This window comes from Macrotis lagotis, chromosome 4 (genome assembly GCF_037893015.1).
Source record: "Macrotis lagotis isolate mMagLag1 chromosome 4, bilby.v1.9.chrom.fasta, whole genome shotgun sequence".
NCBI classification, from domain to species: domain Eukaryota; kingdom Metazoa; phylum Chordata; class Mammalia; order Peramelemorphia; family Peramelidae; genus Macrotis; species Macrotis lagotis.
In genome coordinates this window covers 95,739,259-95,764,877 of record NC_133661.1, presented here as the reverse complement: position 1 = coordinate 95,764,877, position 25,619 = coordinate 95,739,259, and the positions used below count along the sequence as shown (strand labels likewise).

The following is a 25,619-nucleotide window of genomic DNA, read 5'->3' as shown; positions in this document are numbered from 1 at the left end:
GTTCATGGATGAGGGTTATATTACAATGATTATTCTGTGGGAAAACCAGCAACAAGAATTATCCACAGACATATTCTGGGGGACATTAGGGAAGTTTTCTGGACCTTGTTTTTTCCATCTGTGGAATAGAGCAGTGGAATATTTGCATTTCTCACAGGAGCCTCCACTAGGTAGTGAAGACAGAAGTCTAATGAATGCTTTGTGTAACATGGAAAATCCTTGCTAGACACAATAGGGAGACCCAGTGAACTTGACTGAGGTTGGAACAGAACAGATTGGAGGAAGAATTCTAAGGAGAAAGGGGGCACCCTGAGCAGCTGCTGGGGAGGTTGTTACCCTGCTACTTTTGTGTTCTGGATCTTGTCTATTATTATTTGTCCCTTTCTTCTAGTCATAGAAAGAAAAAAATAAAAGATAATCAGCACTAAATGTCAAACTATTGACAACTCCAGGTGCTGTAGCTTCCACATGGTCAAGGGAAGGGAGATACAGTTATATTTTTATATTTAAGTATTGTTTGTACAGATGGCCTTTAAATGTCACAAGAATGACAAAATCCTTTGCTTTCTTCATTATGTAAATACTGCAATCTTTGCTGATCTGGTTCTATGAGGATTGAAGTATAGCTAACAGAGGGTGGATGGTAGGGCTGACTGATGCAATCAATAGTCTTTACCCATCTAATTGGGTTCAAATAATAGTACCGGAAGCTCCTATTTGTTTCACATGTTTAGGGAATGAATAGGGTATTCTGGTTAATTGAATATTTTGATTCACTGAGAGTTACCATAGAGACCCAATAGATTCATCGCTTTTTCAAAGAATTAGAATTTCAAATCATTTACCACTAAGATTACTTATATTATTTATTATCATTTTATTTATTCTGTGTTTGCCCAACAATCTCCCAGAAGAGCTCTTCCCAAAACACTGAGAATTTTCCCTCTGTTCTTTGAACATTACAGAGGCACCAGTACAGTCAATCTGATGTCTTTCCTTTCATTATATTGTAAGTTTTTTGAGTTCAAAGACTGTTTTCACTGCTTTTTGTGTCCCTATGCCTCATGGACTAGGTACTTAATTAAGGTTTATTGATTGTTGATTCTTCCTCCATGACTAGTAGAAGGGATTAATCTGCAATATACCAATCAAAAATATACTGTGGATATCTCTTTAAAGGAAAAAAAAAGAATTCTTGGAATCATCTTAGGAGATAAAAATGGGAATTGTTATATCATTGATCAAGAGAACTCCAAGATGAGGAAATTCCCTCCACCAAAGCACATCATCATCTTTGCTTCAACTTTAAGTCTTAGAGAGTTGTTTAAAGTTTAAAAGGCATTTGGTGACTTAACCAGGGACACCCAGTCAATATGGGACACAGACAGATTTTTTACATTTGAACAGTATGACTCTGACTCTGAGACTGGCTCTCTATCCACTATACTATTCTGGCTCTCTGATAGCATTTTTTTTCTTTCTCAGAAGTATGTGGGAAAAAAGGAATTTTAGCTGATGGTTCTGAATCTGGATGAAGACAGTTACTGTTATTCAAAAGGACTGAACTTTTCAAGGCTCAGCTTACATTCCATCTCAGTTTAGTTCAACAAATATTTATAAAGCATCTACTATGCACACTGTTAGTTGCAGAGATATCAAAATATGTATCAAATAGAATTTGCTCTCAAGGTCTTGCTTATCATCTAGTCAAGAAAAAGACATGTATGTGAATATAATTATGATGCAAAGTACTATGGAATAAGTTCAAAGGGAAGACTTGGGTGAAGAGCTATGAGAATTTGAGGAGGTGAAGATTATTTCCAGCTAGAGGGGTGTGGAAAAATGAGGGTGACATGAAGGAAAACTACAGAGGGGAGGAGGCATCTGAGTCAAGTCTCAAAGGAACAAAGAAACTCCAACAGAGAGATTAGGAGACATGAAGATAGGCAAGGCCATCTACCACCCTGTAGAACATCAGTTAGAGCCAACTTGTAGAAGGCCTTGAATGCCAGAATTAGGAGGTTATGCTTTGTTTTATGGAACCAAGTGGAATCACTGAAGGTTTAAGTATCCGAATGATGCATTAGAATACATGGATCAATAATGTGATTGGACATTGGATAAGATGAACGGTAAACAGACCAAGAGCTAAGATACCAACTGGAAATGATGTTTTTCTTATCTCATCACAGAATATTTTCTGTGTATTTTACATGCAGCAGATCACATTCTATTTGTGCTATAATGATGTGTCCATGTCTTGTCATGCATATTATATTGGAAGCTCCTTAAAAGTATTAACTGCCTTTTTTTCTATCTTCCCAGGACATCAACAGATATTTAATAAAATTTTATTAAATGAATGGGTGAAGAGTTGTAGGGACTCTGGAGCTCAAATGAAAGTAAACTCTCTTCTTTATTAAAGGGTCGATCTGCTTTGCAAACATGGCTATTGCAATGCTTGAGCCAGCATTACCAATCTGGATGATGGAGACCATGTGTTCCAAAAAATGGCAACTGGGTAATGTACTGGAGTTGGATTTTCTCTGGGCTCTGTCCTTTAGGGCAATCGTGCAGAGCTTTTCATGTGAAAATCTCAAGCTGTTTTTATTTGGTACCCTAGGAAACAAAGGCCAAATTGAACCTTTTACCTGCTCAGCTGCTTGCTCCCTTCTTCATTCATTCTAGATCTTGTCTAGAGAAGCTAGCTTTGATCTAGAAATACCAGAAGGTCACACAACAATGGCCAAGTCAATATTTTCTCTATTTTTTTTTGGAGTTACCTGAAAAGTGGTCATTTAGCCTCTGCTTGAAGACCTCCAAGACCATAATGGGACCACAGGGTGGTGGGAAGGGAGGGTAGCTATAACCTCTTAAGACAGCCCATTGCATTATTGAAAGTCAGAAGACCTGGGTTTAAAACCCAATTCTGGCTCTAATTAATGTAATCTCTGGTCAATCATTCTAACTCTTGGGGACTTCATTTCCTTATCTGTAAATTGAGGGGAATTAGGTGGTACAGTGAGTGGACCTGAAGTCAGGAAGACCCGAGTTCAACTAGATGCCTACTAGCTGGGTGACCCTTAAGTCACTCAGTCCAGTTTGCTTCAGTTTTCATATTTGTAAATGAACCAGAGAGGGAAATTGCACACTGTTCCGGCATCTTTGCCAACAAAACCTGAAATATGAACATTACTGAAACAATCAAACAACAACAATAAAAATTAAAAGAGTTGGATTAGATAAACCAATAAATAATAACAGATAAACTCTAATAAGTAGTTCCTTTCAGATTTGAATTTCTCTGATATACATGAGAGGCTTCCTACTATAATGTGAAGAATAATGGATCAAAGGCAGGAAGAGTCTGGGGTTCTTGTCTAGGCTATGTGGCCTTAGGAAAGTGGCTTAATTTCACAAACCCTCAGTTTCCTCATGCATTAAATGGAACTAATAATTCTTGACCTTCCCAACTCACAGGGTTGTTCTGAAGATCAAATGAGATCATGTCTGTAAAGGAGTTTTGTAATTGAAACAGTGGTGTTCAGGCCTCCAATGAAAGGAAATGTAGCTCCTTGCTAAAAGTAGAGCAAGTGAGTTGAATCTTTCTTGTATTATGGCCTGCTTTGGCAGTCTTCAGTAGTCTATAGACTACTTCCCAGAAGAGTGTTCTATTGAAGGAAATTTTAGTTTCAGGTAAGAGATTGGTGGAAATAAAGATGTAATATTTTCTCTGTCCAGATTCACAGACTCCCTAAAATCCTTTCATGAATCCTGGAGAAGGGAGTCAATAGACTTCTGTAGAATCCACTTAGTTGAATGAATAAAAGAAATAATCCTACTGCTGATGCTTTTAAGAATTCTAGAAGGCCAGCAGGTGAGGTATTTTGTGAGGAAGGAGGTGTTTTACTGTTTCTCACATCACATTTTCTCTGATTAGACACTGGACCAGTCTTGTTCCTAAGTATTCATAAACGAAGTCAGTTTTGTGGGTTTCAGGTCTGCAAAAAGAAGACTGTAGAAAAGTAGGCTATGGTCCAAGCAGACAGGCCTCCGTACAGAGATTGCACTTGCTTTAAAAGCCTTCCTGGTTGAGATGGTTTGAGGATATTTCTGATGACTCCACTGAAATGATTTCATCATCCCACTAACTGAATGTATCCCAGCCAGCTGTTGGCTACTCAGATGGGTTTGCTATGACTTGGGGCTATCCACTTAAAAAAGAGGGGTGATGGTATCTAATTTATGCATCAGACAGGCAGGCAGGTGGGCAGCTCAGATTTATCAGAATCAGTACCCTGTAGGGAACATAACAGATGATGGGATGCAAACCTGGGAGGCAGGCAGAAGGACCTATGCATAAATAGGTGGGACATATTTGCAAAACTCCAGAGGCCCCATTAGGAAAAAAAAATCTAATTGATTTACTTTTTTTTCATTTTATTATCTACAGGACTTTGGGCAATGCCTTGATTCATTCATTGCAGTTTCAATAGGACTTGAACTCTTCTATTCTTCTAGATTCAGTTTGTACCATATTAAACCCCCCATTATATGATTTTGCTCTTCAGTTCTCTTAAAATAGTAAACATATCTATATCTAGCTTTGGAACTGGGGGGATGTGAAGATTATATACCTTAAACTGGAAGAGACCTCATCTAGTGCAACTACTTCATTTTACAGATCAGGAAACTGAGGCATAAGGAGTATAAGTGATTTACCCAAAATTGAAAGTAAATGTAAGATTCAAGATTTCAAACAAGAATTTCTTAAAACTAAATCCAACATATTGAGTTTCATATGGTTTTTATCATTTTAAGACACTAATCACATGGCATAGATGCTAATAATTTGTCTTATAATTAGATCAGTGATGTTTTTCCCTCATTCTCAAGAAGACTATGACATCAGGGAGGTGATACCATAACATCACATGAATTGGATAAGAGTGTGTGTGTGGGGGGGGTGCTGTGCTAAGTCACCAGTCTCATTTTCTCTCATCTGGGTCCAGTGGCCAGATGGCCCTGTATATGAGGCAATCAGGGTTAAGTGACTTACCTAGGGTCACACTAGTAAGTATGTAAGAGTCAAGTATGTAAGAGTCAGCTAGCAAGAGTCAAGTGTCTGACGTCAAATTTGAACTCAGGTCCTCCTGACTCCAGGGCTGGTACTCTATTCATTGCACCAGAGTAGCTATTAGAGTCAAATGAGATGCTGCTACAAATAACAGCATCTCATTTAACCTTAATAATTACTCTGGAAATGTTAATTCCCACCCTACCTCCAATTTGGGGATAAATATCATTAATGTAAGGGAGCTCCTGGTGAGAAATTTCTGTTACCAATGCATACCAGCTTTTTCTAAGAGATTCAGTGGCTTAAGCAAATTGAGAGTCAGCTGTGACTTTTTGATACTGAACCTGCCTCTCAGTCTCATGTTGTAGATGAAGAATGGTTGAAGTGGTTTGTCCAAGTCTATATTACAAAAGAATAGAAGCTTGGATCTAGGTTTTCTTTTTCTTTTCTTTTTTTTTGCAAGGCAAAAAAGGGGGTTAAGTGACTTGCCCAGGGTCTTACAGCTAGGTAATTATTAAATATCTGAGGCTAAATTTGAACTCAGGTTCTCCTGACTCCAAGGCCAGTGCTCTATCCACTGCATCACCTCACTGCCCCTGGATCTAGGTTTTCTAAGTCTAGTTCTTTTCCTGATATATCACACTGCCACTACATCTTGTTGAATATGGAGAAAATAATTCTTCAAGCATGAAATTACATTCCTCATAACTCCAAAACCTTGTAAAATGGTGTTTGAAATTTCATCTTAATTGGTCCCACAATGTCAAAATGATCAGTGGCTTCCTTGGGGTATTCCTTAAGGAATATGTACAAAATTTTTTAAAGAATTCAGTACTGCTTGAGGACAAGGATTTGGTTTGGTTTTGGGTTTTTTGGTCTTTTTATTCCTCACACCTAATGCAGAGTAGACACATACTAGGTCCCCAGTAATTACTTGTTGAATTAATTTGAAGCAAAAGTCAGACAATAATTTCTGTGTTTGTGTTTTTTAATACTAGTAGGGAAAGGCAAAGTTATAGTAATCAGAATTCATCAGAGCACTGGGAATTGTGGTTTACACAGTTCTTGCTATGCTTTGATTGACTTTGGAAAGACTCATAGCCAAATCTTCCTACTTGGGCTAATGACTTACACAATCCCTTTCAGGATGGAGTGTAGAGTGACCCTATCTCTAAGGAAACAATCTCAGAGGCAGAGCTTGGCAGATAGCAGTGAGCAAATTCATTGGAAGGAAACCAGGGTTGGACTTGACTAATGTAGAGAGATTTTAATGAAGCTTTTGAAGTCCTCACCAGTCAAAATGCATGACTCCTGAGCAGGATAACTAATGTTTTTTTCTCCTAGCAGAGTATTATCCTGAAGTTTTCCAAATGACACTTGGGTTCCCATTAATATTTTCGAGTGCAGCTAACACACAGAGCCAGACATTCTGCACTGAGTTCTCAGATCTTGATGATCCAGAGCTGCCCATTTTGACCTTGTGTGTAAAACTTATATCCTTTAGAGAACCTAAATATAAAAATTTCGGAGAGATTATGCATTTGATAGTGAAATAAATGTATTTCATTTCTATAGCATCACAAGGGTTTTGTATTTGATGGATAAATGGTGTGGGGCCCAGGCTAGACATGTAACAGACCGGATATTAGATGGTGGGGTGCAGGCTACAGGGCTTCATTGCGATATGCTCTAATCAAAGCAGCTGTGCTACATTTATTAGTTTTTCTAACATTTGACTGAAATCAGTACTGATAAGGTGTCCCTTTCATAAAATTTCAGGCGTTGCTTTCCTACCAGCTAGTATCTCTTATCTTATTGGAACCAATATTTTTGGGATACTTGCACACAAAATGGGAAGGTAAGATTAATTTTTCAAAACCCATTGAACTTATAAAGCAGTTCCTTGAATTTTTTCAAGTATTTATAACTGATTACCAAATGTCAAGATTCCTCAGTCTATGTTCTTTTAGAAATCTCAAATAATAGCTTTGGAAAAAACAAACAAAACAATCTATCTCATTGATCTCTGGGGGGATTTTTTCCTTTGACAGGTGGCTTTGTGCTCTCCTGGGGATGATCATTGTCGGAATCAGCATTTTATGTGTGAGTAAGATATGATATTTTTAAAATGAAGACTCAGGTGATTATTTGTTTTGACAAATATTACCAAGTCCCACCAAATATTTTTGCTTCATGCTATTATATATTCAAATTTAAGTTGATTTTTAGAAATTTTACCATCACTTTTATTGTCATAAATTTGGTTATTGCCTCTGTGCTGATGACAACCAGATAAACCTGCCCTTCCTAGTTCTTCACCAACTGTCTATGTATCACCAGCTGCCGATGACATCTCAGACTCAATAAATTCAAAACAACTATTTTGCTCCTTTTCAAACACACTCTATTTCTGAACTTCCCTATACCTGTTGAATTTGTTGTTCAGTCAATTTTCAGTTGTGTCTGCCTCTTCATGGTTCCGTTTGGGATTTTCTTTGCTAAGTATTGGAGTCATTTGCAGTTTCCTTCTCCAGCTCATTTTTACAGATGAGGAAACTGAGGCAAATGTAAAGTGACTTGTCTAGAGTTAGACAGCTAGTTAGTATGAGTCCAGATTTGAATTTTGGAAGCGGCGTCTTCCTGACTCCAAGCCCAGTGTTTTATCCACAGCACCACCAGGCTACTCAGCATTTCTGTTCGAAGTGATGCCATTTTTCTATTCTCCCAGGTTTGCAATCTTGCTGTCTTTGATTCCTTCCTCTCCCTCACTCATACATATCTAATTGATTTCTAGTCTTATCAATTCTATCTCCACACCTCTAATATTTGCTGCCTACTCAGTATGGTGCTCATAGCCACAGTAACTTGGTGCAGGCTCTCAAATCCACTCACCTGGATATTTTGTCTTCTAATTGATCTCACTACCTTAAGTCTCTCCCTTCTCCAATCCTACACAAACCTGAAAAAAATTCTTTCTCTTAAGCACAGGTCTGACTATGCAAACTCTAGTGGTTCCCTTTTGCTTGGAGTATCTGATTGATACTCTTCACAACAAAAATCCATCCTACTTTTCCAGCCTTGGTAAACATTACTCCCCTCAATGTAATCTTTTCCAGCCAAATTGGTCTTCTTGTTCCTCACATTGGGGCAAATCCATTTCCCATCTCCATACCTTTGCTCTCCAGGCATGAAACACCTTTTATTCACTTATTTTAGAATCCCTTTTTTTCCTTTGACACTTAACTCAAGTATTTTCTTCTACATGGAGACTTTCCTGACTCTACGATCACCCCAGCTGCTAGTGCCCTTCCTCCCAAAACTACTTTGTGTTTTACAAATGTAATGCCTGTGTTGCCATAGAGATGAAAAACAATATTTTATTATCACACAGATAATCATACTGCCTACCTTAATAGAATGCAAGCTCCCTCAGGTCAGGATAGTTTTTGTTCCATTGGCTAGTTTGGTGCCTTCCAGTGGCTTATATGTTTAATAAATGTTTATTGATTGACTACTGAATTTTCCTCATAAAAATGACTATAAATGATACTTTTAATGGCATAGAACAAGGAAATATTGAGCTAATTCTCCCTCTATACGATAAAATAGTTACAATTATTAACACAGAGCTTGCTTGTCCTTGTTAGAAAACTAACTAAAATTAAGTTGGTCTTTATATCTTGCTTTCTATGTTTAAAATAGGAGAAATGTGTCTTATTTATAAGGCCCTTTTAAGCTCACAAATGCTGTGATTAGGGATTTGGGCAAGTAATTTCACCTCTTTAGGCCTCACTTTACTCATCTGTAAAATGAGGAGGGTAAGGCAGGTGATTGCTAATGTTCTCTGACTCAGACCCTTATTCTCTTTCCCAATTGCCTTAAAAGTAAATAAGTATATCAGGTGTCAAAAGAAATGTTAATGCCTTGCTAAAAATAAACCTAATGGTACAAAATGAAATTGAATGATTTAAAATTAAATATGTACCTAATTCTTTTTTTGGAGGTACCATTTGCAAAAAACATTTATGGACTGATTGCACCAAATTTTGGAGTTGGTTTCGCAATTGGTAAGTCAAATAAGCTTTGTCCTGAAATAGAACTTTTTGGTTACCTATGCTTGGAAATATTTGTTTTTTCTGATAGAAGCCTAAAACATTCTAGAAGCTTAAGATTAGATGGGCAGCAGCTTAAAACTCAAATATAGTTTGCCCATATTAAAGGGACCGACTTCCAGATTTCAGTCATTTTCTTTATAAAAACCAATTTTTGCAAAAGGCTGATATTTACAGAAGGCAAACTGACACTTTGCTGTTGACTCTGGGTAAACAGGGAAATATCCTCCACAGGGCACATTTGTACACTTATGAGTCTGGGTATCAGACTGCAAGAGTGTGATTCATGACAAGATTTAGAACTATAAACATACATTGACTCACAGAGGGCCTAGGCAATGAGTATTTTTGTGGTCAAAGACATTCAATTTTATAGCATTAACATTAAAGAAATTTATATTAACTAAAAGATTAGGGGAATTCCTGCCACTGATCATTTGGGAGAACTTTATTCTCTATGTGTTTAACTTCACAGAACATTCATGATAAATGTAACTGCATTTAAATAAATCCTGGAACAAGAGGAGAAAGGAAAGATTTGGACTATACTATAGTCTCATTTTCTATAGAAGTGACATGAAAATTCTTTACTATCAATTCTGGTTTTTCTTATAAACTCTAAGTGATGCTCCAGGTGAGGGTGACACAAAGTTGAGGGGACTTCTTAAAGAACTGAGATCAGGTAAGGAAGGTATGTGCACAAACAGGTTCAGAAATGAAGGAAAATGAGAAATGAGGAGAACAGCCATCTTAGGAGCTTAGCAACATCAGAAATTCATTAAGGAGTTCAGAAACAAGAGATCTGAGGGAACCAATCGGAGATATTGGGAAATCTAGAATAAATTAAAGAAGGCAAAGAGAATAATAACATTCGCATAGAATTTTAGGCTCTCCAAAGCAGTGCTACAAACATAATTCGTTTTGGATCCTTAATAAAACCTTTGGGAGTAAGGAGTCTTATCAGACCCATTTTGTAGATCAAAAGAAATAGGACCACAAAGATGTGACTTGCCAAAGATCATGCAACTCGTAAATCTCAGAATTGGGATTCAAGTCCAGGACTTCCCACTCCCCAAATCTAATGTTCTCCCTACCCCAACATCAACCACATAATTGTTTTTGTGGCTTAACCCCTCCCAAAAAAACCCAGAATCATTTCCTTAAATAATTCTCAACACAAATCCCTTTTCACAATGAAAAAAAATCTGCCTTTTGCTAGCGAGCCCCTGTCATCACCTCTTAATGAATTAACCCTGTCTTATATAGCATGTCTCATTAACACTGTAATTTCCCACCTCTCTGCTAAGGAGAGGGTTGTTTCTGGCATTGTAGTTAACTGGTTTCCTGTACCAAATCTCTGCTGGTAGGAGTGAATCAGCCATTGCAGGATTACCTTGTTGTAATCATTTGACTTTTGTTCTTTTCTTGGTTCTACCCTATTACCTCTCTCTGCATCAGCTCAAGTAAAATTTTCATGTAATAAGTTTCTCTGAATTCCTTATATTCATTATTTCTTATGGAACAATAATATTGAACTAGTATGGCAGAGTAGAAAGGGTACTGAACTCGGATTCAAATTCTGGCTTTGCCACTTAACACTTAACACTTGCTTGAAGGATCTTTGGCAAGCCATAACACCTTTCTTTTGACATCCAAAGTCCCCTCCTTTTCTAGGTATATGATCTTTCCCATTACATTTACAAGTCACAATGTGGTCTGGGATTCGCAATGAATGGACATCCATTTTATTTCCAGGACTGTTGTTGTTGGGGGAGAGGAAACTAATGAAAAGTACAGCTCTGAATAGTGGTTATTCATAAGATCTTTCTTTTTCTCATTGACCCAACTTGGGGTGTATACCCAACCGTCGTTTGGAAAGATCAAAGAATTATGAGAAGCATTCTTTCCAAATATAGCTAGATTGATCACTAGCAATAAAGCTTGCATGGTAGCATTCCTCTTACCTCAGTAAAACTGGCCTGAAAACATATTTTTGTATTAATTTTTAAAAAGCTAGTTAGCTAGTGAATCATGAATAAAAATGTGTTTCCTTACACAGGTTGAGGTAAGCCAGCATTTATTAAGTCTCCCCGATAAGCCAGACGCTTCTTTACAAATATATACCCATTTGATCCTCACAACCCTAGGAGGTGGGTTCTATTATCCCCATTTTATACATGATAAAACTGTGATAGAGATTAAGTTAGTTGTCAGGGTCATACAGCTACTAAGTGCCTGAAGTCACAGTGGAACACAGGTCTTCCAAACTCCAGGCCTAGGATCTACTGGATCAATTAGCTGCCTCCCAATGTTAAAACCTACAAAATTAGTAGTCTCCTGATATTAAAAACCTATATTAGCTGTCTCCTAATGTTAAAATCCAAAAAGTACAGTTCTTTGTATAATGTTTCTCTGAATTATTGGCAGGAATGGTGGATTCCTCAATGATGCCCATCATGGGCTACCTGGTAGACCTGCGCCACGTCTCTGTCTATGGCAGTGTATATGCTATTGCAGATGTTGCCTTTTGTATGGGGTTTGCACTGGGTAAGGATATAATTTTTTCCCCGAAGTATTTAAAATGGATTAAAATTATCTAATAGTATAAAATGTAAATTTTAAAATTGTACATCCTGCTGAATATAACATTTTTAGGGAGCTCTCTAAATTTCTATTTCCTAAACAGGCCCTTCTGTTGGTGGGGTCATTGCAAAGGCTATTGGGTTCCCATGGCTCATGACAATTATTGGGATCATTGACATTCTTTTTGCCCCTCTCTGCTTTTTCCTTCGAAGTCCACCTGCCAAAGAAGAAAAAATGGTAAGAAATTTATTTGAGAATGTGATGAATTATTTTCTCATTGTTAGCATCAAACTCTTCTTGATGAAAGGAGTACTATAGGAGTTGTGAGTTGTCATAGTTCTAAGTCTGTTGCTAATAATTTATATTTGCCTATCACTGTAGAGCTTAAGAATTTTTCTCAAAAAAAGCTTTGAAGTAGGTGGTGCAAACGATTTTTATTTTTATAATTAGTTCACAGAAGTTGACTTGCCCACAATCACATGGTGGCACCATGTCTTTTAAGTTTAATGCTTATTACTGAGCTGCTTATTTTTAGTATAGGTGTGGAGCAGAAATTGCCCTTCTCTATGTCATCTACATATAAAAATACAAGAGTCAAACAAGCTTTAATAATGATCCTAGGGAACAGTTCTCCACTTCAATCACAAGACCAAAATGGAAAGCGCATTCTTCCTTCTTTGGAATGGAAACCTCCATAATATGAATTGGCTTTATTGCCTTCATGGTGTTTTAGCTGAAAGTTCCAATGAAATTATCTCATTTTAATGTAGCTCCCAATCACTCAACCACTTGTATCCTACAAGTGAAGATTATGGCTGGAATGGCTGAAGGTAGGAGGCAGATTTCAACTCCATGGAGGGGGGAAAAATAAAAATAACTCAACCACTTTTTAACTGGTAAAACTGAATGAAAAACAATCAGACCTGTGGAAGTGATTTCCACACCATTTCTCTCGTGTATGTTTATCTAAATTCATGCTTTTTCCTCTGTTGGTTTTTGCAAGGCAGCGGGATTAATTGACTTACTCAAGGTCACACAGCTAGGTAATGTGTCTGAGGCTACATTTGAACTCAGGACCTTCTGACTCCAGGTTCAGTGCTCTATCCTAGTTAACCCCCTCACAACAGACTTGAGGGGCATGGATAGTTTTCCAGCAAGTGTCTTCCATCACCCTGCCAGTCACTACCAACAAACCTTAAGGCACTATGTACGTCACCTATTATTTTAGTTCCTGTATTCTTTCCCTTATACATCGTAGCTTATTCATTTTAATGGTGAACGTCTAAACTTGACATTGGATTTTTTCAAGTGCTTAATGATCAATTTTTCTGTGACACTGTCTCCCCGCATTGCCCAAGATCATTATTTCCTGTCATTCTCTACTCCACTCCTTCCTGCTGAGATGCAAGTAGCAGCTTTGCAGACTTAAATGATGCCATTATGCCAGTCTCCAATTATGGGCAGTAAGTGGCACATCTCAAGCCGTTAATGACTCACTGTGCTAAGCATTTATTTAGATTTTTGACAGATTAAACAGAAAATGACTTTCTGGGATCACTACAATACTTTGTTCTTTCCCTTACCTTTTGCTGTTATTCTTATCTTCCTTCAAAAAGGTATTTTTTTTTTAAATGAAACACGTATTGGCCCTGCAAGAGAGTCTGGCACAGCAGAGAGTGCCCTGGGTTTTGGGAGTCAGGGAGACCTAGCCTCCAGATCTTGCTGGCTCATGCCAGAACCAGGGGTTTCTCTGCACAACTGCTATGCTAGTTTCCCTAACACAAGGACCTCGTGAAATAAATGAAATCACAGGTGTGGACCAAAAATAAAAATGGTATTGGCCCCAAAGGCCGATAAGTGGAGATGGAGATTAATCAACAGCAGTTAAGATGGCAATGTGTTAGAAGGAATACTAGCCTCTGGAAGTTTGCAGGTTAACATAAAACATTTTTAGAAAGCTAAACGTTTACATTCTCATTCAATCCTCATATTGACTGAGGGAATGTTACTATTAAACCCATTTTCTAGAGAACGAAATGGAGGCTGCTTAGCTGAATGACTTGCCAAGTTGTGGCTATTAACTGAGGTAGGATACAGCTGCAGATCTATCCAACTCCCAAGACCAGCTCTTTTGCCACGTTGTCTCTAAGCCAGGCAAAGCTTTAACATCCAAGGCAAGACAGGGAAGTCAGCATGACCCATACTGGATTTATGTGAGCAGGATTTCAGGCTCATTGCTTATGTTAAATCTGTTTAAAAAGACAAATCATTCCCCATTCCGCACTTGTGTAAAACGGGATTTGACTGGGTCACCTTTAAGACTTTTCCCAGTGCTAAGCCTCCACAATAGTATTTCATGGTGGTTGTGTTCATGACCCCATTTGGTCCTTTCTTTTTTTTTTTAATTTTCCAAGTTTTTGTTGGGCAATGGGGCTAAATGACTTGCCCAAGGCCACACAGCTGGGTAATTAAGTGTCCGAGGCTACATTTGAACTCAGGCCCTCCTGACTCCGGGGCCGGTGCTCTATCCACTACACCACCTAGCTGCCCCATTTGGTACTTTCTTGACAAAGGTAATGGAATGGTTTATTTCTGTCTTCAGTGGTTTAAGGCAAACAGAGTTTAGTGACTTAAGTCAAATTTGAATTCATACCCGTCTTCCTGACTCCAAGGCCAACACTTGCATTCCCAAGATATTTTACTTTGCATTAGTTGTTGCCTACCAACCCTCATTTTGGAAATTTAGGGTTCAAGAAACTTTGTGTAGTCTTTGACTACTTTCAAAAGGTAGTAGCTGGTGCACTGGTTAGAACACTGGACATGGGGTATGGGAGATGACTTTGAATCCTGACTAAGCCACTTGCTAAAGCTATGTGACTCTGGGCAAATCACTAGTTCCCTTTCCAGTTAGATGGGAATATCACCTATCACACAATGTCATCTTGAAGAACAAAGAGTCAATCTAAGTGCATTGCAATCTTGAAAGGCTGAATATTTATAATATTTTATTAAGAGCAGACCCTTGCTTCACTGACTGCTAGAGGTTGCAGGGTGGTTACTGAAAGACCTTGCAAATGAAGACTACTTCTAAAATCATTGTTATAAATAACATAACAAAAAATACTCCATACTTTTTTTTCAGGCAATACTCATGGATCACAACTGCCCAATTAAAACAAAAATGTATACACAGAACAGCATTCACTCATATCCAACAGTTGATGATGAAGAATCTGAAAGTGACTGACTTCAAAAGCCATAAGTTCATAAAAAAATCTTAGTTGTATTGTATGCTAATGGTGTAGTAAAAAAAAACCAAAGGTTAAAAACACATTTTCCCCCAATGTTACGAAAGATTGTTAACAGCCTTATAAAGAAAAAGCTTTTCTAGGGGTTTGTATAGTGTTGAAAAGTTTATTTTATGTATTTAATTTTGTTAAATAGTATATAATCTATTTTTATTAAACTGTAGTATAAATCTGTATAGTTGAATCTTGTCTAATTTTTTAAGCTTACATTCCTTGAACACTTAGCAAAAGATTCTATTTTTTCTGACTCACTATTGGTAATGTGTATGAACATAACAGCACATTACCTAGTCTATTCCAACAATGTGAAAACCATTCAATGTCCAAAGAATAGAACCAATCCAACAATTACTTCAAAGTGATTCTGAATGATGGTGCTGAATTGTACTTGAATTGAATTGATTTTGTTGGTAATCAGATTCAACTAAAAAGAAATTTTGTTAAAAGAATCAGAGAAAAATATGAGTAAATATACTCTGGTATTATTAAAAACTTCATTGATGCTTAAGATTTTTTTGTTGGATAGATTTCATGAAGGGTTTTATATAACTGTACTCAGCTTACACAAATTAGATTGTTCATGGCCCAACAGATGAACTTTTAGACCAAAATACTAAAATGAAGTTTGAATGGTATTTACTTAAAAAAACCCTAACCAAAATTTCCGCAATTTTTAATCTCTGTAGAACACTGTTTCATGGTAGTAGAATATTAAATTTTGGGTTGCTTCTATATATGTCTGAAACATGTTTATATAAACTGATATGTTTGGAAAAAATGTAATTTAAAATGGAAGTGAAATCAAAATGTTATGATCAGCTAATGTAATGGAGCAAGCAAAATTAAGTGCAGAGTAGGGTCCATTTACATATCCATTTACACAACTCTAAGAAAAACAAAACCAAGCTGTATAACAAGATTCAACAAGTATCAACATTCATTTCATGCAGTGTAATGTGAGATTTCATGTGTGAATTAAACTATGTGCCTTTTTTCGAAGTTAACAGCACATTTTGTGTAATAGTGGAAATTTGTTTATATATGGTTTTGTAAAATGTGCAAAGTATATTTAGAGTACTGTATAACAATGTTGTGTAGTATGCATCTGAAATGATGGTAATGGCTCATTTTACAAGTCTGTGGTCATAAAGCAAAAAAAGTAGTTAAACCTTAATTACTAGTTGTTATAAAATTCTGTTAGACAATGAAAAAAAAACCATCTCTCTGATCTCATTATTTCTTATTCTCTAGAATTGTCAATTATTCTCAATCCCATTTAACCTTATAAAGACCTTATCAAGGTGGTTCCAATCTGATTAAACATCCAGTTAATATGTGTGTCATATTCCAACAGAACAAGTTATTTAATTACTTACTGTCAAATGGCTATGCATGCCAGTTCTGTTGTTATATAAAGACAACTTAGGCAAAGATTGGTTGGAGCTACAACAAAAGGTTATCATAAATTCTCTAACTGTATGAGTAAATGGTTATATACAGGAATGGGCCAAAAAATCCCATATAAGCTTTCCTTGCTTATGTGAAAACAACAAAGACAATGAACTATACTTTAGCAGATTCACTGGATTTTCTTAAGAAAACTCATCAATAGGACTTCTAACACTTAAGTCTGAGCACAGAAGATGAGCATTTGAGGAATATGAAAAATTCTAACCAAGGAAGTAAAAAAAATTTAAGAATAATTCTAATATTTCAGGTTATTAAGATATGAAAAGAGGGGTACATTCTTAATTATTTGCTAGAACAAAAAGATGCATAATATGTATAAGCAAAATAGGTCTTCCCCCGCCTTGACTGTATTTGAAATAGAAGTGGGTATCATGCTTGTAATTGGTTTAAAAAATTGTGTTGAAGTTCAAGAAATTAGGATAAGGCATGTGTTTTTTTTCCCCTGAAGGGTGAGTGTACATGTGAGATACATGTTTTAGCCAATGAGAAACAAATGAACTCTGAATTCTATGCTATCTATGCCTGTTTGCATTTGTTTTGGACATTGGGACAACTTAAAATTTTTTAATGAGTAACTTCATCTTGGTCACAACACAAATCCTTTTTGGAATCTCTCCTGCATGTGGATGCCTGGATTTTGATTGATTGATTTCATAGTCTTAGGTTTCAAATAATCTGATTAACATTTTACCTCTTTAAATCAGTAGCACAATTAAAATAAATGTTGAAGCAAAAGACAGTTACGCATATGAATTGCCATTTTGGATGTTCGTTGTCTATATGATTTAATGCAAAAAGATGAGTGAATAGTAACTTCTGGATTATTTTTGTGATTACAGTATATTTTTAATAAAAGATTTTGAGGGGGAGATGGCAAATAAGGCTTCACTTCAGAATAGGGCAATTTTTATGGCTATAATGGCATAAAGACATTGAAAATGAAGACCAAAGTTAGAAGGAATGATGCAAAGCTTTCCAAGTCTTTTGGATAACGTCTTTAGATACTAACATTCAAAACAGAAAAAAAATCCTATTTATAAACATATTGTATTTAGGGGTCCGTCTCTTGTTGTAAAAAAGCTTCATCTTGGAAACACAGGAATCTATTTGCATACTTCAGAGTTAAGGAATATAAACATCGTGTAAGAATAGTATTTAGAGGCCAAGCAATCTAACAAATTACAAAAGCTTTGAATTCAAAGTTTATATGACATATCTGAAAATGTAATTCATTTAGGTTGAATACCTTAGAAAAATTAGACTAAATATTCTCTTTATTTGTATATAGTGTAGGTATACATAAATCTTCCAATATTTCCTGGATTTAGTCAGTAATAGACAAATTAAAAAAAAACTTAAGCAACTTAAAAATGATAGCTTTATTTAAAGAAAGCAGACTTTATAAATGCTGTTTTCATGACAAAATTCTAGTAGGAAGCAATCTCTGAAATATGTTAATACCTACCATCTCCAGATGTCACAAAATAAAAATGTTCTTGTTTTCTGTGGTAGTCTTTATTATTACTATTTGTTTTTCCGCTATTGATAACATAGCATGGCAGCAAAGATTATACATCAATAATGTAATGTATTATAATTTTTCCCTCTGGAGTCTCTTGTCATATGAGGTTAAATGGATTGTTGTTTCATCCTCTCTTCTCTAACAGATAACAGCAGTCCCCTTTACCCAGTGTATATAAAAAAAAAAACATTGCACTATGTTAAATCCATATCTTACACATATTATTAGCAGCATTATATAAATAATTTTTATCTATACTTTCAATAGTCATTGTTCTCATGGTTAAATACTTTCAAAAGCTGAATGGATTTTCAGGAATCCCAAATTTTCTGTTATTTCTACCATTCCTTTAAACCAGGCAGAGATATGATGGAGTTTTTGGATGCCAATTAAAACTACCATGGCATTACTATACTCATAGTCACTAAAAACCAGCCTTGTTGGTCATCAATGAAGTTAAGTTATTTTTATAGGCCAAAACGTATTGACTATATAGGACAGAATTTCATTTTGAATTTGAATTACTGAGTAATTTATATGAGTTTCTGCAACAGTATTTTTTTAAATTATAGAACAGGCATTTAAAAAAGTTGGAATATCTTTTTTCACACACTTGGCTACAAAGAATTTCATGTTCTAAACACTTTGCAGTTATTAAGTTTCATGAGTGATAGCAATTGTTCACTGTGAGAGCAAAGTAGCAGTTGTACATTTGTTTCCCCCTTTCTCCTCCCCACCAAATTGCTACCTTATTAGGCTAATAACAATAACCATTTTGAATTTATAGACTTCACTTTTAAATATTCTCCCATACACAATGTTTTCCTCACAACAATCCTGTGAGGTAGATAGGGCAGGTATTACACAGCCATTTTACCGATAGGGAAACTGAGGCACAAAGCGGTTATATGACTTGCCTAAGGTCATGGAGCTTGTTAGTTGAAATGCTTGGATTAAAATTCAGGTTTCAACTCTTGGGCCAGTGTCTTTTCCACCATCATGTCAATTTTCTCCAGTCTTTGAAGTTATCATATATAAAGTATTTGTTAAATGATTAACCTGTTTAATTTCCAATATGTTCTGAAAACCAATTCTGTTATATAGTACAGTACCTACCCACAGTGAGGAAAATATGCAGGTATGATTTTTATTTTTGCAAAAAAGCTGAAACACTTAAAATACTTTAAGGGGGGGAGAGAGAAAATGAACATATATATCTCTCATCAATTATATGATACTAAGAATGGATAATCTGAATCCAGGATCATCTCAGATTTTCCGATTTTCTTTTTCACAGAACTGGCTCCAATTCTATTTGTCTATTATTACATAAAAATATTTGGAATGAGAACATTCATTCCACTGGTCTAAATGCAATTTTGTGATATGGGAGACAGGCAATGGATCAAACATGCTTTTGTACAATGCTCTTCCCTAAAGCATTCTTCAGTATAAACAAAAACCTGTTTCTAAAACAAAACACAATTACCAACCCAACTGCTTTACAATCTTCTGAAATTTGACATCCTTTTCATACATTTTATTTTCTGCAAGATAAACATTTTTAAGTGTATAAATGTTTAGAACTTTTAATGCTTTTTAGCAGATACACCAATCTGAAAAAGGTAACGCATTAACATTTTGAAGGGTTAAATATCAAAAATCTATTGGTTCTATTTTTTCACAATTTTAAAATTCTTAAGTTGACAAGCAAAAAATGTCTGTGACCTGACTAGAAATGCTTGACTAAATGTATCGAATTGTACCTATTACTTTCTGTATTTAACAGTGCAAGCTTTTCAAAGGAAGCACTGAACTTGGGTGCCATAATTCAATCATACATCTTTTAAAAAAAGAACATTTTTTTAAACAAAAGCATAAAAAGCAAGCAACATCATATATAATACTATATTTTTACTAAAGCATCAATAGTCAAAATAAAAGCCACAGTGTTTGCTTTCATGTAATGTTTGGTCACCCCCAAACCCTCCAAAAATAACTCAAGTCCACCTCTAACAAATATAACCCATTATTTCCCCTGCCCACCCTCCCCCACAAGAAAACATCTTATAAAGAAATTGAGATAAAAATCAATGTAACATGATCAAAAATTTCCAAACCTGATCCCTCAATAAGTGCTGTGTTGTCAGTTTGAACATGCAGCAAGTTCATAACTATTACCATGATGCAAAATAAATTATTTTAAAAAATTTGACAGTATACCATTTAACGCTAATTCAGAAACAAAAAGGAAAACATTAACTTGAAATGTTAGTTTCCTTAATAGAAAACATTAAAAATAAATTAGTAAAAATAAATTCCCAGTATAAACCCAAAAATCATGTTATACTACAATCCAAATTAATCACTTTAGTCAAGTCAAATGGTCACACTTTTTGCTGGGAAAAAACCAAAACAAAACCAAACTTTTTTTTTTGGCTGTTAAGACACAAATAAATTTGAAGCAGGCCATACATAATATAAGAGTGTGTAAATGGGGGCATATCTGGTGTATTTTAGTAAGTATAATTTTTTCCTGCAATTGTCTGGAAGGCTAAATAGTCAAACAGTCTACTCCAGAGGTTCAGATGAGTCAAATAATTCATCTGATATGCTGGCAAAAGGTTGAGTCTCCATTAGTTCGCATATTTCATTATCAAGGTCTTCTGCATCTTCTGTAGTCACTTTTTTGGTTTGATATAAAGAGAGAGTTTCTAACTCTAGATCTTCAATACCTGCTCTGTAGTGTATCATAAGAAGCGTCAGAGCTTGTAATCTTTCCCCTGATTTAGTCAAAGCAGTTGAAAGCAGTGATTTTTTCTTTGTATCCATGGCCTCTTTCTCTTCTCTAGCTATTGAATTGTTGTGTTCCAGCTCCTGATCGATTTCGTTCTGCAGCTTATCTAGCATGAACTCCAGCTTCTGGAATCTTTCCTCATTGGGCAAACCTCTATAGAGGTCACGGCCGATTTCTTTAACTGCAATGAAGACACTGTCATCTAGGCCTCCTTCTTTCCTTGCCAATTTGATTGATGTGTGGTTTCCCCGTCTGGAAGGACTATTTGGACCACCCATCTCTGTATCACTGCCTTCATTATCAGAAGTGTTTGGTGTTAGTTTGGGTGAGCGTTCTGATAATTCAGTAATTTGCTCAGCTTGGGTTCTTCTAGTAGCTTGACGCAAGTTTAGGATGCGAGAACTAGTGTTCCAGATATGCCTTGTTATGCCTGTACTTTTACCAACTGACTTATTAGAAGATATTCCCAAAATGTTTTCTTGTCCTTCTACCCGATAGTTTTTCAAGATTCGATCCGCTGGCTTTTCTGGTCCTACACAAAGTGGGGTTTCAGCTAAACATTTTTCTTGACATTTTTTGTGGCAAACATAAGCACAGAACATGCACTGGGAAGCTGCTTTAGTCCAAACTTTCTTCTTACAGTAATCACACCATGTTGGATTCTGGAATTGAGTGTCTTGGAAACTATGTTTATTTTCAGCAAAATTCATCTGTCCAACAAAATACTCCTCTTTAGATAGGTTAGGAGTATCCTCAGTCAAATTCATTTCTTTTTCCTCCTCCATAAGTTTCAGAAAGTGCTCATATTCACCTTCTTTCAAATATTTGAAATGTATAACAATATCACCATAGGAAAGGTGTTCATTGAATCCTTTTTGCATATTTAGATTTCGTAATGCAGTTCTAGTAACCGCAGCTTTAGGTTTTGGAGCATTCAGTCTGAATTTTGTAAGATAATCCAAGTTTGAAGTGGCTAAACACCCTAAAGCAATCTCTTCAAGTTTTATACTAATATGTCCTAAACAAATGAGAGAGCCCAGCTTGAAGGGGTCTCTGCACCACAGGGCAACATTCAAGTACCTGTGGTGGCCTTCTATGTCAAAGAGACAAGTTCCATTCACTTTTGTCCATTTACCTTGTTTATGATGATAAGGAATTTCTGCTGATTCCCAGCTTTGGTCTTCTGCACGATCCTTGTGAGCACTTTCTGAAACAGAGTCTTTGACTCCTTCCTGCTTTACCCCGACTGGCTTTGACACAGATGCATCTTCTGTAGGATTAGTATTTGTTGCTATCTTTTCTGGGAGTTTTTCTGCTTGTGGAAGAGAAAGTAGTTTCTCTGATTTTTCAACGGGTACATCTGATTCTGCTTGGCTTTGAGTATCAGTAGATAATGGAACAGATTTCATTTGAGGTCTTGGTGACACAGAAGGCTTAAATAGAGGTGCTTGTGATGCTCTTGCTGACTGTTGTCCCGGGTCTAAAGCTTCAGAGATTTTAGTTGTCCCTGATTTGACTGCATCTTTGTTTAGAGAAACCCGTGTTGATGCGTAAGTATTTGATTTACGGCTTAAGATTGGTGAGACAGATCCTTGAGGCTTAAAAATGTGTGTTGGATTGCGTTTGGGACTCTGACTTACTGATGGAACCTCATCTTTGGGCTCATTTTGTACCTTGACATCGCTTGCCAAATCTTCAAATTCTAAATCCATATATTTGTTATCAACATCACTTAGAATATTAGCTATGTCTTCTTCATAATTTGACATAAAATTATTATCTTCCAATTGTGCAAAATTATCCTGTGTCACTGCTCCTTGATTACTCTGACCCACAGGCCTCTCATAATACACCATCACTCTGTCACCTGCTTGCTTGATGAGCTTTAACACTTGGATTGTAGATGTGATTTTAACTCCTATTTAAGATAAAAAACAAATAAACCACAGTAAATTACTGCTGTAAGAACCATTTAAATATGTTGTAAATGTTAAATGTGATTTCTGATTATTTGCACTAGTGGAGGGATGCATGGGCTGGGATAATTGAAGGTCTCATTTGGATTTGGAATACATTTTTCTAAAATCATTGATTTAGTGTCATCCCATCCAATATCCAAAAATAAATAAATGGATGAGAATTTATACTCTTTCAAATAAAAAAACCAATTATTACATTTTTTAAAATGCATTGAGAAGGGATAAGTGCCAGAGGATGTAAACAAAAAGTTCTCAAAATTATAGACTACGGAAAAAAAAAATCTTTCCATGTGAATGCTTGTCCTTCATTTTCAAAGAAGACCACAACATAAGACAAGTGATGCCATGACAAACACATGAATTGGATTTGAGTGAGGGGGAGGTTGTGTTAAGTCACCAGCCTCACTTTCTTATCCAGAGTCATCTGGGTTCAGTGGCCAGATATGAATCAGGACAACAGGAGATGGCCCTAGATGCTGGGTAATTAGGGTAACTTGCCCAAGGTCACACAGCTATTAAGTGTCAGAGGCTGGATTCGAACTTCTGTTCTCCTGATTCCCAGGCACAGTGCTCTATCCACTTTGCCATCTAGATTGTTCTAAATCACCAATATTAATAAAAATGCAAATCAAATCATCTCAATGGTTTATTTGACATTCAGAATATTAGTAAATATCACAAAAGATGGAATAGTCAATGTTGGACAAACTGTGAGAAAACAAGCACACTAATGCACTGTGCTACAACTGTGAGTAGGCACGATCATTTTAGAAAGGAACATGAAATTGAGAGGTAGATGGTGTAGTAAAGAGCTGACCACTATTTCAGGAAGGCCTAGCTTCAAATCCTACCTCTGACAGATGCTAGTTATGTGGCCCTACACAAGCCACTTAAGCTCCTATATGCAGACAATGCTCTAACACTGCACGTTGAATAGCAGATGTCTTGCTTTGGTAAAAGGTGTTTTTTTTCCCCACCACTGTTTATACCAAGGAAATCATAGGTCTGTTCCAAAAACAGAAATTGGACTATGCTTTTAAAAAGTGACCAAACTGATCCAGAGATCCCATAGACAGGAGGACAAAGGCAGAAAGAAATGTGGCATAAACAACAGCATATATAGCAGAGTTTAGGAGCAGCAAAGAACTGGATACCAAGTAGGAGCCAGGGAGAATGGTTAAACAAATTGTGGAATGTAAATATAGTGAACTATGTATAAGAAATAAAAGGAAGAGGAAAATATGGGAAAGCAGGTAAACTAATAAAGAATAAAGTAAACAGAACAATGACAATGACTACAATAAAGTAAAGGTCAAAGAAAAAAAGGAAGTAATTGAATGTGTAATAGTAATGACCAAGATTGTTCTTTGAAGAGAAGAGAAAAACACTCCTTTCTTTAAAAATATGAAAGATCATGGGTGTTGAATATTGCATTTAAGGTCAAAACAGGCTGATATGTGCATAACTACTACTGAGAGGGAAAGGGGGGAAAACAATGCAGAGGGGATTGAGCTCCTGGTGGCAAGTTACCATCTGTGTGACCCAAGAGAAGGTGGTTAGGTAACTTGAAAGGAGATTCTTGCTATTTAAGCCAGCATGGAAAAAGGACAAGAAGCTCTTGCTCTAGTGCAAGGTACTTCATGGATTTTAGGAGAGATTAAGACTAATTTACTTGGAAACAAAAGTATTCTGGATAATAGTAATATCATCACTGGATTTAACTTTCACAGCCAACTTAATGGAGCCAGAAAAAAGGTGTGATCTGCTTCAAAGATAATTAGTTCCTGCTTTCCATTAGGTCTTACTCTGTCTAGTTATCAGTGCTTAAACAAAATAATTTATTATCCTTCTTTGAAGGGAAAAAAGTGGTAGAAAGGTTTTTTAAAATTGGGTATATAGGTACTTGAATAAGGTATCACCTTCCTCCTAACTATCAACTGTTTACCCTAATGTCTTCAGGTTGCTCAGGAATAGAGCCCCCATCTAACTTGTGAGGAATGGAGAACACTAAAATGGTTTTAAATCTTGGCTCTGCCATCTGTGACCTAACTGACTTTGAAAGGCAAGTCTCTGGACTCCCCTGAACTTTAGTTTTCTCATGTGTAAACTAAGAGAGCTGAACATGATCCTTATGGTATAGGATATGGTCATCAAAACTCTTCAAACCAGTTATACTCAAATTTTAATTGTACCAGCAAAATTTCATACTTCAGGCCTTTAGCAGATGTTTTCATATGAAAATATGGGCTAGAAAACTATCTTTGCCTGAATTTGAAAAAATAAAGCAAAATAAACAAAAATAGGCTAAAATTTGCTTTCTTAGGTAAAAATTCAACAAGATGAATTATTAATGGTTATTGAATAAGATTATAAATAAGGAAAATGAGATAATTTCTAAATTAAATAACTTGAACTTGCTATATGGTCCATAATGGCATTCATTCACTGCTATGACAAATATAATATTGGAATGTAATTTCCTTGAAGTTAGGGATCAATTTAATTTTATATTTTTCTCAGCACCTATTACAGGACTTTAACTTTAATAATGTTCATAAATGTCAGCTGAATGAATGTTAATCTATATACATATACCATCCCATTCAAGAGCATCTTCTCTTTTTTCATTTTTAAAATAGGCCTCGTTTTATTTAGTATTTTATTTTTCCCCAGTCACATGTAAAAATAATTTTTACATTCATTTTTAATATCTTGAATTGCAAATTTTCTCTCTTCCTCCATTCCCAACCCTGTGCCCATGGAGAAGGCAA

At 36.0% G+C, this 25,619-nt stretch overlaps 2 protein-coding genes across 3 annotated transcripts in view; one reads left to right on the top strand and one right to left on the bottom strand.

Annotated features, from left to right (window-relative positions):
* SLC18A2 (solute carrier family 18 member A2) overlaps window positions 1–17,712 on the top strand; it is a 43,586-nt gene extending 25,874 nt beyond the window's left edge. For both annotated transcript variants that reach the window (XM_074233562.1, XM_074233563.1), the window contains 7 exons: window positions 2,426–2,521; window positions 6,857–6,935; window positions 7,129–7,180; window positions 9,081–9,144; window positions 11,617–11,736; window positions 11,876–12,009; window positions 14,915–17,712. In XM_074233562.1, coding sequence (XP_074089663.1) covers window positions 2,426–2,521; window positions 6,857–6,935; window positions 7,129–7,180; window positions 9,081–9,144; window positions 11,617–11,736; window positions 11,876–12,009; window positions 14,915–15,019 — 650 coding nt within the window. In that variant the 3' untranslated portion in view covers window positions 15,020–17,712. The remainder of the gene's footprint in view (window positions 1–2,425; window positions 2,522–6,856; window positions 6,936–7,128; window positions 7,181–9,080; window positions 9,145–11,616; window positions 11,737–11,875; window positions 12,010–14,914) is intronic.
* The window catches only part of PDZD8 (PDZ domain containing 8), a 117,388-nt gene continuing 102,497 nt past the window's right edge, over window positions 10,729–25,619 (bottom strand). The window contains exon 5 of the mRNA XM_074233561.1: window positions 10,729–22,787. Coding sequence (XP_074089662.1) covers window positions 20,644–22,787 — 2,144 coding nt within the window. The 3' untranslated portion in view covers window positions 10,729–20,643. The remainder of the gene's footprint in view (window positions 22,788–25,619) is intronic.